General features: G+C 43.1%; 2 protein-coding genes across 3 annotated transcripts in view; one reads left to right on the top strand and one right to left on the bottom strand.

Annotated features, from left to right (window-relative positions):
• Nucleotides 1–12,860, bottom strand: part of lrp1ab (low density lipoprotein receptor-related protein 1Ab) — a 94,318-nt gene that overhangs the window by 23,465 nt on the left and 57,993 nt on the right. For both annotated transcript variants that reach the window (XM_036008230.1, XM_031283342.2), the window contains exons 25-41: nt 11,661–11,865; nt 11,409–11,573; nt 10,900–11,144; nt 9,960–10,091; nt 8,244–8,471; nt 7,941–8,115; nt 7,536–7,630; nt 7,261–7,410; nt 6,973–7,113; nt 6,595–6,723; nt 6,368–6,499; nt 6,143–6,277; nt 5,910–6,039; nt 5,654–5,780; nt 4,984–5,135; nt 4,691–4,815; nt 4,025–4,399 (exon numbers count right to left, since the gene is read on the bottom strand). In XM_036008230.1, the coding sequence (XP_035864123.1) occupies nt 4,025–4,399; nt 4,691–4,815; nt 4,984–5,135; nt 5,654–5,780; nt 5,910–6,039; nt 6,143–6,277; nt 6,368–6,499; nt 6,595–6,723; nt 6,973–7,113; nt 7,261–7,410; nt 7,536–7,630; nt 7,941–8,115; nt 8,244–8,471; nt 9,960–10,091; nt 10,900–11,144; nt 11,409–11,573; nt 11,661–11,865 (2,841 nt within the window). The remainder of the gene's footprint in view (nt 1–4,024; nt 4,400–4,690; nt 4,816–4,983; nt 5,136–5,653; nt 5,781–5,909; nt 6,040–6,142; nt 6,278–6,367; nt 6,500–6,594; nt 6,724–6,972; nt 7,114–7,260; nt 7,411–7,535; nt 7,631–7,940; nt 8,116–8,243; nt 8,472–9,959; nt 10,092–10,899; nt 11,145–11,408; nt 11,574–11,660; nt 11,866–12,860) is intronic.
• LOC116038766 (galanin receptor type 1-like) lies at nt 1,398–3,766 on the top strand. Its single transcript, XM_031283402.2, has one exon. It carries the CDS (start codon nt 1,976–1,978, stop codon nt 3,011–3,013), a length of 1,038 nt encoding a protein of 345 aa, XP_031139262.1. The 5' UTR covers nt 1,398–1,975; the 3' UTR covers nt 3,014–3,766.

The raw sequence follows: 12,860 nt of genomic DNA, 5'->3' as shown, positions 1-12,860 counted from the left end.
CCCACATCAGTTCATGGATGGTGAAAACACTGTGAGGAAGAAGGAGAAGTTTAAAAAGAAAAGTGAAAAAGAAAGAGTGAAAGTGGTACCATACAGAGTATGTGCCATGCCTGCTGTTCCTGGAGAGAGTTTAAAGATTCTGTATCATCCTGTTGTTTTGTGGCTGGCTACCTGCACATACAAATACCGCTCCCTGTGGACACTCTCATTCATAGTGACTTCTTGTTCGGAAGAAAACTGATACTGGAACAGCTTGAGTCACTTCAGGGACATAGGCCAGGGTGAATAAGTCAGCTGTGAACGGCAAAGATAAAGCTGCTGATCTCGATAGCCATCGTCCTTTTGTCCTGTGACCCCCCACTCATAGTACATACAGTAGATATTTTTAACTGTGGGAACTACATGACACACAGCATCATGGAAAAGGACACAGAGCTGCATTACAGCCTTACAGGTTCCAAGGTGTGCATCCATCTGTTCATGGTCATACTAGCAACCACATTTATGACCACTTATCCCCATAATAAAAATTTGAACACTCCACACACGCAACTGTTTGCTCTTGGCTGAAAGTCAATCATTGACCTTTTAATATATGTTTCAAATGAATGAAGAAGTGCCATAATTAACCTTAATGTAGGACGATGTTAAGCCTGAATAGCCTGTTAACCAATCCAAATGCAACTAAAGGCCAGTTTAAGACTGAATACAGAGTGACGCAAACAAAGTCTTTTCCATACTAAACTATCACACTGTACAAAACAGAAATGAGAAAAGGGTGTACTTTGGCAGCTAACTGCTTGAGTTAAGGGAAGATTGCACACTAAACAGCGATAAATAAAGTAGGTTCAAGTCAGTATTATGTAATGAGAAACAGCAACAGTTTTCCCCTCCCCCTGGTTACTGTGCAAACAGTGGTGAAAACCTGTTGGAAAGACCTTTGCCACTCAGAACAGTCTCTCTGACTATCACAGGAGTAGTGTAGTGCACCAACTGACAACTGAGTATTACTAATCCTTTGTTACTGTTAATTTTAAGATCGTTCATCACTTATTTTATCCTTCAACAATTGGAGATCATGTGAATCGTACAGTAACTCTTCTGCTGGTGATGTCTAAATGGTTGGAAGTCTCTGGGGAGCTTCTAAATGGACGAGATGCCTCCTGCTGCGGTGACCACTTAGCATCAAGTAGCATTGACTGCTTTTAAAGTGGAATGTCTGTTAGCATTCACTGGGATGAATTTGTCCACTGTTGCCTGGTTTCGAGAAATCAATACAGCCATAGAGTAACTGCTGCACTGACATCTCTCTTGTTTTTCTTCTTCCTTGGATTATGAAGGACATGCTGATGCAGCCAAGGAAAAGCCAGTGTGCAAGGACTGCTCTTTAAGGTCATGTTTATTGATTTTTTTCCTGAGTCAAACTGGATAACAGCACAACAGTAACAGAAGTTTTTTCTGAGACTATCGCTTGATTTTTTTCAAATAAGGAGAGTGTCTCATCCAGTCATCTTTAAGTAGCTATAATTTTGTCTAACAGCAGGAAAAACAGGAAAGGTGACATAGTGGGAGAGAAACATTTTAAGAGGGATTCAAGCAGACACAGAGCAGGAGGACTTAACCACTTGACTATCTCTGGGCACTTGAAAATGAATTCAGACTGCATAATGATGGACTGTATATTTTTGCAACTCAACACACAAACTAAAAATAAACTGGAATATACTCTTTCTATTCTCTTCCTGTGAGTGCACAGATTATAAATATCAATGAAGAAGTCAACTGACCATCTTAACTGATTAGCTAATTGCTATCATTATGAGCGTACTAGCTGTCTTAATGGAGGGTGGTCACACCTGTAATTAATACAATTTAAAGTCATGAACAGATGCATCACTGCGTGAACATGCTGCTCTGATGCTTAACATTAACAGGTCATTAAATTAATTACTCAATATACTTTTATTGTGAATGAATGGAGACTTTGAGGCAGCAAGTAAACAGCAGTGGCCTTGGCCAAATGAATAGGGCAGATGAGGCTTTGATTAAGGCCTTGGTGCCCATCCTGGATGGACTAATTCTGGTGACTGGCTTGGTGGGTCAAACCCTGGTCATTACCATTCTTACTGGCAGGAGGAGGAAAGGAAGTCGACCCCCGCATGGTACAGACACCCTGCTGCTGGCTCTGAGTGCTGCTGACCTGCTTCTGCTGCTCTGCCTGCCCTTCCACACCTCTGCCATCACCCTGGGCTTCTGGCCTTTCGGCAGTTTCCTGTGCAAGGCCATCAGCTTCCTGGGTGTGGCCTGCTCGGCTGCTTCAGTCTTTACCCTGGCAGCTTTGGCAGTGACACGTTACCTCACAGTGGTACACCCCACCTGGGTGTACCGTTCAAGAATGCACCAACGTATTAAGCTGACAGTAGCTCTACTCTGGGTCCCTGCCTCGGCCTTGGCAGCGCCGCAGTTTGCCTTCCGCACAGTTACCGGCTCCAGCTCAGTGTACTGCTTTGCCTTCCTGTCTGACTTCGGCCAGCTGGTCTACAGCATTGCCCTCTTCCTGTGCGGCTTTGCTCTACCACTGGGCATCATTGTAGCGATGTATGCCAAGATCTACTGTTTCCTTCGACATACACAGCTGCTGAGGAACGCTCCCCAGCTGGAGCGCTACCAGAGCCAGGTGACTCACACTTCAGCTCTCCTGGTCCTGGTCTTCACTCTCCTCTGGCTACCCTCCTATGCCCTCATGTTCTCCTTCATTGGAGGAACCATAACAGGCTCGCATGGCTTCAACACTATTGCCATCCTGGCCAGACTGTTAGCATCTTCAGTAGCAGTGGTAAACCCTATACTATATGGGTTTATGTCTCAGAAGTTTAGACGAGACTTAATAGAGCTGGGGAGAGAACGCTGGGCATGTTGCAAAAGCTGTCTGATTGGTTGCCCTGATGTGATGGGGAGGGATGTGGTACAGCCCTTTGAGCTGGACTCAACCTCAGAAAGAGGCCAAAACTGACTCTTTGGCCAGAAAGAAAATACTGCTACCTCATTACTCACTTACTATGCATATTTGTATATCACTGTATGGAAATAAATGAAAAATTACATATGCAATACTCAAAGTGATGTTAAATGCAATGAACTTCAATCCATTGTTGTCTATTAAATCAGATAAACAACTCTTCATGTGTGAACTAAAAACCTCATTACCCATTTTGCTACTTTATACTAAGAGTATGTCAATTTGGACAGCAGAATGTAGTAAAACTAAAAGTTGATTTATGATAATATTGATTGATTAGCAAGTCTTATCTGGAAGATATCAGCTGTAAAATGTAATTCTCCATCAAATAAATTCTGTAGCCGGTGGATGAAAAACTGATGTGCAAAAACAAGCAATCATTTTCACAATCTGTTCAAAACAACATCAAGAACATACACTAACCCCATGCACTTTACTTGTTTTCCTGTCTTTCCTATAAAAAAATCCATGTTTGGAATACTGCTTGCTAAGCTAACAGCTTTGGGTCCAGGGCTTTTAAATGTAATGCTTTTCTGGATGGAGTTCAACAAGCTTCTTTTGAATCATTTAGAGAGAGGGATTTAAAAGACACTTCAGTGTTGAAGCAAGCAAAAAGCACAGTGTGTGTGTGTGTGTGTGTGTGTGTGTGTGTGTGTGTGTGTGTGTAAGTGTGTGCAAGTGTGTTTTCTTCAAGTGGCAGCCCTAAGTGATGTCAATCTCCTCTCGTTGAGAAGCTGCAGCTGTGTGTGCATACAGTGAATCCTCCTGGGTGCTTGTGTTGTCAAAATGCGCGATGATGGCTGTTAACAGTGTCGAGGAGACGAGGGACAACATTCAATTATTAATGGACAGGATAAAAGAAATGGTACCGCAAGCTAAAACAGCTGAAATATATGTAGACAGAGGGAAAAGGTTTGCGCGATAAGTGATGAGTAATGGAGAGTTTTGTGGGTTTTCCGAAGTGTTAAAAAGAATGGCATTTGTGATTGATGGGTCCATACTTACTGTCCACCACAATCTTGCGGTCTGTGCCATCATCGTTGATCTGCTGGATGTTGCCAAAGTGAATGTCGCTGAAGAAGATGCGGTTGGTTCCCTTCCCTCCACCGCCATGATAGTCATAGCTGAGGGCGATGACATTCTTCATGTGGTCAGGGTCCTCAAACGGCTTTATTGGCGCGTTGAGGTTCGTCTCATCAGACAGGTGGATGCTTTTCAGAATGGTACGCTCCGAGTACAACAGGTATCCGTCATAGTCGCGGCAACCGCGGTTGTTCTCTGCCAGCATGCCGTGAGCACAGGCGCAGGTGCGCTGCCCGTTGCCTCGGAAAAGACACAGCTGTTCACAGCCACCGTTGTTGTCTTTGCAGACGTTGGTGCCTGGGGGAAGTGTGACACGTTTATGAGGTGTGTTGTTAAAACAAATAATGAGCCTTGTTAAACACAATTTCAATTTCATCTATTCCTGGGGGATGTGGATTAAGTTGGGTGGTAAAGGTTTTTATCATTGTGTGTGAGGGCTTGTTTTTGTATACATGTGAGGACGAACAGAAGGCAGAACAATGTTCTTGTGAGGACATTTTCAACAGACTTCATAGAAAAAAAGATGATTTTTTGGGGGGGGGTTTGGGTTTAAGTTTAGGAATGTGAGTGTTTTGTGTGTGTTCCTACCTTGCTGCCTGGCCCTGTTGAAAACCTTGATGTCTTTCAGCTGTACACCAATGCCAGTCCTGAGCTGCACAGCATCTGTAGCATTGTCTTTGCTGCCTCTCTTAATGGAGCCATTGGCATGAGTCCTAAACATAAGACAGCAAAACTGTGAGTCAATTAACAACAATACAATATGAAATCTTCCACATGGCTTAAAAGCTGTCATGCATTGAAAAGTATGGCTAGGTAATAAGAGCAATGGAAAAATATGGTTCAATGGTTGGTTCAACACATTAATTAACCTCTGAACTGACCTGTCGCTCCAATAGATGAATTCCTCAAAAACAGACACAGCGAACATGTCCATGTTGTTGTTGGCCAGCACCAGCTCCCGGTTCTCTCCAGTCTCCAGGTTGATACGCTCAATCTTGTCTGTCCTGGCATCACACCAATACAGCATACCCCCCTGCAAAGAAAAAGCAGACATAAAATAGTGTTGATTATTCAGGGAAGGTCACATTTTCACAAATTAACATAAGAAGAAACAGTATTAGGGAGGCTGGATTACTGGTACTGTTCATAAACACATAGACAACATAGAAATCATTCTAATGCCCCTTTAGCTTATACCCTCCAGCACGTAACGCTTTAATATGTAATACTGGATGATTTGTATGTGTGATTTTAGGTGACCATCATTGGCAAAAATTTGATTTTGTGGCAGCTCTAAAACTAACTATTTTGAACCTACTATATTGACTTGTGGCTACATTAAGTAGAGTTAATTACGTATTACAATTCAATTTATGAAATCACAGGGCATATAATGCACCACTGATATAATCTAATCAGTAAGAACTATAGATAATTCTCATTGTATTAAAGAAATGCTGACCAATGGTCCAGTCTTTGGAAAAAATCATTAATAATGACAAATGTATTTAAGACGGTCTTAGGAGCTATGATGTCAGCTGTGGTCCACACCTCGTAGTCGATGGAGATTCCATTGGGCCAACTGATGCTCACATTGACCAGGACCAACCTCTGGGAGCCATCCAACCTAGAGCGCTCAATACGAGGATACTGACCCCACTCAGTCCAGAACAGATAGCTGCACACAGGGACACACCGACAAGATTTAAAAGTGCATTTTATGGGAATTTTGAAATATAGTAGCACGGTTGAAACTACATTGCAAGTACCTGAAGGCAACAGCATTACAGAAGGCAGGAAGACTTACCCTTTAACTGGATGGACAGTAATGGCTCTGGGCTTGTCCAAGCCCTGGGAAATGACTACATAGCGGAAGGAGCCATTCAGCCTGGCCACCTCGATCACGTCAAAGCCCTGGTCAGTCCAGTAAATATTTCCTATAAAAGAACAGGGATGCAAATCAGCTACAGTATGTGGTCCTTTGTGAAATATGGACAAGTGAATTAAAGTAGGATTTCAAATCTGTTATTGTTACTAGACCTGCTATCCAGTCGACTGTGATGCCCTCAACCCTGCCAATGCCGTTGGTGACCACATCTTCTCTCCATGTCTGATCTCTTTTAGCCCTGCTGATGGTGCTCAGGCCCATGTCCACCCAATAGATGGTGTCATTCTCTGAAAATGAAGAGGCCTTTTGTGTCATCCTGTAAATACTTACTTCACTGAGAGCTCATCTAGTTATTGATGTCCCTCAGTGTTACTCACCAGCGTGGAAGTCGATGCCGACAGCCAGAGAGGTGCCAGACACTGGCACCAAGGCGTCAGATTTGTCTGCCGGGTCGAGTGGAATTCCTCTGATTCCCTCATGAACAGAGTAAAGCAGGAAAGAGCCCATGCCTGCTCAAAGACAATACAATACGTGTTTTGTTTTAGAACAACCTGCATTTCCACTGTACTGTATGTGTGACTGTAGCTGTGACGCAGTGTTTTACCTTCACAGGACTGCTGTCCTGTCTTGAGGCTGTATCCAGCCGTGCACATGCAGGCCCTGGTTGTTGGTGAAGTGGGCAGACACAGCTGGGAGCAGTCTCCATTGTTGTTACTGCACAGGTTGATACCCGCTAAAAGAAAAGGAGAGGATCACTGAGGCCCAAAAAGAAAGAAAAGTATTTTTCGTTTCCAGTTTTACGCTGAATGGAGCACTAACTTTTTACTTTTTTTTTTTTTACATCCGCTTCAAAACATGACACTCAAGTTATTTTAATCTAAATTGACTTTCCAACTCTTCCAAATTATGTAGGGTTACTTTTTGACTCATTACTGACAAAAACCACAAGCAGTAACGTTTTTCTTTCAGTGATCTTTCTTACCTTTCTGCACATCCTCATCATAGATCCTCATGTGCATCATAGGGGAGGTGTTGTTTCGCAAAACCTTCCAGTTTCCTCCGTCCTTCTTGTCACATGTTCCTATCTGGTCAGTTCCCTGGTCTGCCCACCACATCTTGTCTCCTACAGTGAGGGACATTGTTTCATATATTTGTATGTTATCCCTTTAGCATGGGCTAGTGATTTCTTAGCATATAAGCAGTAATATCATGTAACTATCAAGATCAGAAAGATTAAAAAAGAGCAGAACATTTTAAAGTATCATCTTACCCATAATAGCCAAGGCAGTAGCCTTGGTAAGTTTGCCTTTTACACCTTCCAGGATCTCCAGTTTAGTTCCATTCAGCTGACAGCGGTTAATGGTGCTGTTTCCTGAGCTGATCCAGTACAGCTGCTCTTTTTCATAGTCGATAGAAAGGCCTAAGTGGAAAGAATAATGATGCTATTATACACATACATCTCCAATATGCTTAATCTGTGCTTTCACCCTGTAGAGTTTAACAGAGATCCAGTATTATTTCGCAGTAGGGGGTACATCTGCTCACCTACTGGTCCTTTTTGATCAGTGAAAAGTATGGTGCTGTTGCTACCATCCATGTTAGCCATGCTTATGTTGTCACCATCAGTCCAGTACAGCTTCCTGAAGAGGGATATTAATGTTATGAGACATGAAGAGGGGCTGAAATCTCTTTTCTGGAGCAGAGCAATGCTCTACCAATGAAGCATCACAGTAGGAGACACAACAGGAGCATCACATGAGGAAAATCTAGTAGGCCAAGGGAGCTACAGCTCTACCTTAAAAACCTTCACCAAAGGTGTTGTTATAAAGCATATAGGCAGCAAATGCTCTTGAATTTATTAAGTGAAATGGAAAACAGAAAAAGAGCATCAGAAAGAGAATTCACAACTCGATCTGAACGCAGGCCTAACTAACTGGCGACAACACTCACCCCAGTAGAGGATGCACCACCAGGCAGTGGGGCTTGTCTAAACCCTGGATGACAGCATTCTTGAAAGATCCATCCAGTCTGGCCACATTGATCTGCTTCTTATTGGCATCATAGCTGGTCCAGAAGAGGTTTCTGGACACCCAGTCTACTGCCAGGCCGTGAGCGTTAGGAAGGTCTGGAGAAATGGAAATGGTTAGGGTTTAATCTAATTTTCAGACAGATACAGAGAGGTTTAAGTGTAAACTGGAATAAAAACAAAATTAAAAACATTGGAATGACAGATATTGCTGTAATCGCTCTCACCAGCAGACACAACAGTCTCCACCCCTGTGCCGTTAATGAAGGCTCTCTTGATTGTCTGCGTTCGAACATCTGACCAGTAGATGCGATGCTCCACGGCGTCATAGTCCACCACTGTCACGTTGTCTATGTCTGGCACGGTGAAGGAGATGATGTAGTTGTAGTAGGGGTTGTCAATGTCTACACCTCGGATCTCGATCTGACGAGCATATAGAAGGAACTTGCGGGATTCTGGGAATAAGAAAAAAACATGTACTGAGAAAAAGACACTTCTGTCGCATTTTTTATAAATGATTTCTGAGTTATCTACAAATGATGGGAAGGGTGAAAAGAGAAAGGGAGAACAAATGTATATATAATAAGTTAGGCAGCTTTTCTGACTTGCTTAACTCTAAACATTATCAGTATAACTGCCATACATATTATTTCTTATTATTTAACATGTTTTTGTTATATTTATTTAATCTATTCATGAACATTGAGTGTTGATGTTAATTAGGAACTAAAGTACATTTGCGTTGCACACAGACACTTTTTAAGGTGCAACAGGAGAAACACACATGGGGTGAGAAGTTATTCTCCGTGTGTGGATGACAAGAGTTACTTGTGTTTTGAGCGAAGAAGTAAAGATGTTTTTCATTTTTGTTTTTTGAACCAGATATTTTCAAATGAACTCATTCCCTCTTGGTTATATGCAGCCAGCGAGGTATGTGTATTACGTTTGTATTTCCCGAGTGTATTTGTATTTACCTCTTTATAGTGTATGTGAACGTGTTTATCTTTTACATTGTCAAACTGTAGTTTGACGGTGGATTTCATTGACGGTGGATTTCATTGACGGTGAATTGCCAATGACGGTGGATGTAATGGCAGAGAAAAGGATGACAAGTGCAATAAATCCATCAGTAACCAGAACCATGGTGTCGTTTATTTCCCAGAGGGAGTGATAATCAGGTTTTATATGATCACAAGATCCCATCTATATTCTTATAAGCGCGTTATGATTAAAAGTTTAGTTAAGTTTAGGCTTCTTCTCACTGTACTAGCCACAAAATCAAAGGGAGGAGTAAGCTGGATCCCAGGAGACAGAAGCTCAAGAGGGTCAAACTGACCAGTCAGTAACATGTTGCCCTTGTCAAGGCTTGATCCTGAGAGATTGGAGGTGGAGTAACAAAAGACTCCCTCTCAGTCAAAAATTCATGCAGCTTTAACTCTGTTTAATTGGTGAACGTGTCAGAGAAAAGTTTGGCTGAGATTCTGCTTAGCTCCCCGAAAATTCCTGCATTGATGGGGAATGCATCAGACACCCTCTAATCCAATTATCCTTAAATCTACACTGATGAGATGAGGATTGTTCTGTAGAATGCTTAACAATTACATGGACACACATGCACACAGAGTTCAAAACCATCATGAAACCTACTCATAAAAATCACAGCAATAAATGAAGACCTCCGTCTTTTATATGAAATGAAATGGAAATGAGAGTGAAGAAGGCCACGTGGCACAAAAAGAGAAAAAGCAATTAGGTATTCTGTCATAAGAGATGACAGCTAATGATGTTGATATCACGTATGGGAGCTGAGCGCACCGTAGCGGTCTTGACTGTTTCTTGCAAACAAAGAGCCTGTTTCTTGCTCCTTGATGACATGGATTGCATATGACAGTGTTGTGTGAACACACAGGTCTGTAGGTGTTTGTAACAGCATCTGTCCTTACCTTTGCATGTGCGTTTGTCAGGCTGCAGCTTCATGAGGTGAGGGCAGGCACAGGAGAAGGTCTGGTTGAAGTTGATGAGACAGAGGTGGGAGCAAGGGCCTTTACCATCACTGGTGGCACATGGGTTAGGAGCTGAAAGAAAGAAACAGACAGACAGAAGAAGTGGTGAAAGAGAGAAAGACACACAAAAAGACAGACAGGAGGTATTTCCCTGAAGGCCCACACTATGTTCTGTAGATTGGTGTGTATATATTTTCATATGTAATGTGAGAAACTACTTCCAGAGTATCACAGACATGCGTGTAATGGACCTCTCCATCAATGGACCCCCCAAGGAAAGTGAGGGTGCAGAAAAAGACACAAGCTTGTTGCCTCGTCACTGTCATAGGCATTGGTTGCAGCTGCCGATCAACAATTCTGTGAGATCTCTCTTTTCCTGCCTCCAATTACAGGACCTAGTGCCTCTCTGCTGTCCACACACCCTTGGGATCCCATAGCCAATGGCTACTAAACATCACATTCAATGTGACAGAATAACTGCAAATCTTTTTGTCATTTTGTCAAATCATGTGGGCCTGTGAGATCAACACATGACATTTAAGTCGCAGGAGGAGGGTTTTATTTCCTACCCAGCTGGTGGGAAATGCCAAAGAGTGAGGTGACTTTTTGATCAACGAGGCAGCAGGGGGTGCCCAAATTGCTGCCGGTGTGAGAAGACAACACGTCTCACAGCTCTGAAAGGTCAGCTGTCTTTGGAGAATAGGAGTCGTGAATCAACGTGTTCAGCAATGAACTGTGAGTCACTGTTCTCTTTGGAGTTAATGCCCAACTCAGTCAGTTACACTGATAGGCAGGGGTGAATTTGAGATATGGAGACTCTCTCTCTTCCTGTGAGTGTGTGTTTCTCTTTGAAAGTTTATGCATGTGGTGTGCAACCTACCCTGGGGCTGTCTGGAAGGGTGATAGACCTGCAGGTCAAAGGGTTGTGTGTTGGTGCGCTGGACTACTGTGACATTGTGTCCTGTCCATTTGTTGGCTTTGGCCAGAGTGTTAGTCCTCCAGTCAGTCCAGTAGACCTCGCCTCCATACATGGTGACAGCAAAGGGGTGGGACAAATACTCATGACCCCGCAACACTTCAATCAGCCCAGAACCGTCGTACTTAGCAGAGTAGATAGCATCTGACCTGGAGGAGGATTAAGGCAGAGATGTATACTTTACATAATATGTGCATTAGCGTAAATGTATGTATGTTGCTCATGTTACTAGATGAGTCTGTACTTGTATGTCATTTTACATAAGCAAAGCACATCTGCATGTTTATTAAAAAATGAATCATGGCAAGCAAAGTAAAAAACGACTGAGCAAGTGGGTGATGTAATAATGAGTGAGTGGGTGGATGCAGTGCAATGAGAGCACTGTATATTTAGAGACTAGTGGAAAATGCTACCTGGCATCAATCCAGACAATGCGTCTTTCCATGTAGTCCACAGTGAGTCCGTTGGGCCAGCCACCACTGCCTGTTTCCCTGTGGATGGTGCGTCTGCCTTCACCACTCATAGATGCTGCCTCAATCCTGGGCAGACTGGCATCCCAGTCTGTCCAAAATAAAATACTGCCAACAGAAAATAAATCAATTGTATTGTCCATTTTCTAAAAAGGTTGATTGCAGATTTAGAATCTCAAAATCTATGCTCCTTACCCATCACGAGGGTCTAGGGCAATGGCCCTTGGGTGCTCCACCTCCCCAGCCAGCAGGGTGGTTCTCATAGTCCCATCCAGTTTGGCCACCTCTATCTGGTCCAGATTGCTCTCCACCCAGTAGATGTTCCCTGCTATCCAGTCCACAGCCAGGCCCTCTGGAGTAGCCAGTCCATACTGGATCACCACCTCAAAACTGGTCAGGGCTGAATGGGACACCCATAGAAAAAGACTCTTAAAACTAGTATGGTTTTTAGTTATTTATCATGCATTTAAAAACGGAATAGCAAGCTGAAAAAGGGGCATATTTCATAGGATTTTATTGTTAGTGGGGATTTTAAGTAGAAAAATAGCAGTTGTAATTAAACTAATTTAAGAGTAGAGTAGCTTGGCTTATGTTACTTTGACCGACAAGAGTAAATGTCCAGCCACCACATCGTCGCAAAATAAAATAAATCTGGCAAACAATAACTTGCCTGTCAGTGTATGGCACACACTGCTGCTGTGTCTGTCAGTGAGGCTCTGAACAGCGCTTTCTTCCCCACCTCTAAGAAAACAAACATCCAACACCAGGGGCCCTATCTTGCACCCAGCGCAATTGACTTTTTTACATGACGCATGTATCATTCCTATTTTGCACCCGAAGCACAGCGGACTTTTCCCTCAACAGACTCACGTCGGTAAATTAAGGAATGAACTTGCGCTCCTGGAGGCGGTTTTTCAAAAAGAGGAGGCGTGTTCTGGCGTAAACATTCCCTAGTGCTATTTTGCGGTGGCTGTGGCTCGGAGGTAGAGTGGTTGCCCCTCAACCACAAGGTTGGCTGATCAATCCCAGGCTCCTCCGGCCACATGTCAAAGTGTCCCTGAGCAAGACACTGAACCCTGAGTTACTCCCCGGATGCTGTATGTATAGCTGTCCACTGTTCCTAATACTAAGGATGGGTTAAATGCAGTAATAGAATTTCACTACATTGTACTGTGTGTATGTGACGATTAAGAATAAAGTGTGATCCTTTGCAGTTTCAGAAAACAATTCCACCACAGTCCAGGAAAAATCTAGTCTAAAGTCAGTGGTGCTTATTCAGATGCTATTTTAAGGGCGCATGCTTGGCCGTAATGTAGAGTGTGCACACCGCGCATACACTTTGCTTCTCTCATCTCACGGAACCAGCGTTCCCATTTTTGCAAACCATACATAAAT

Source organism: Sander lucioperca, chromosome 12 (assembly GCF_008315115.2).
Source record: "Sander lucioperca isolate FBNREF2018 chromosome 12, SLUC_FBN_1.2, whole genome shotgun sequence".
NCBI classification, from domain to species: Eukaryota; Metazoa; Chordata; class Actinopteri; order Perciformes; family Percidae; genus Sander; species Sander lucioperca.
The sequence above is the reverse complement of the archived record's forward strand: the minus strand, read 5'-3'. Positions and strand labels throughout refer to the sequence as shown.

What these genes read in the sequence shown, in the direction of transcription:
- LOC116038766 (XM_031283402.2), top strand. Translation starts at nt 1,976, where the DNA reads ATGGAGACTTTGAGGCAGCAAGTAAACAGCAGTGGCCTTGGCCAAATG.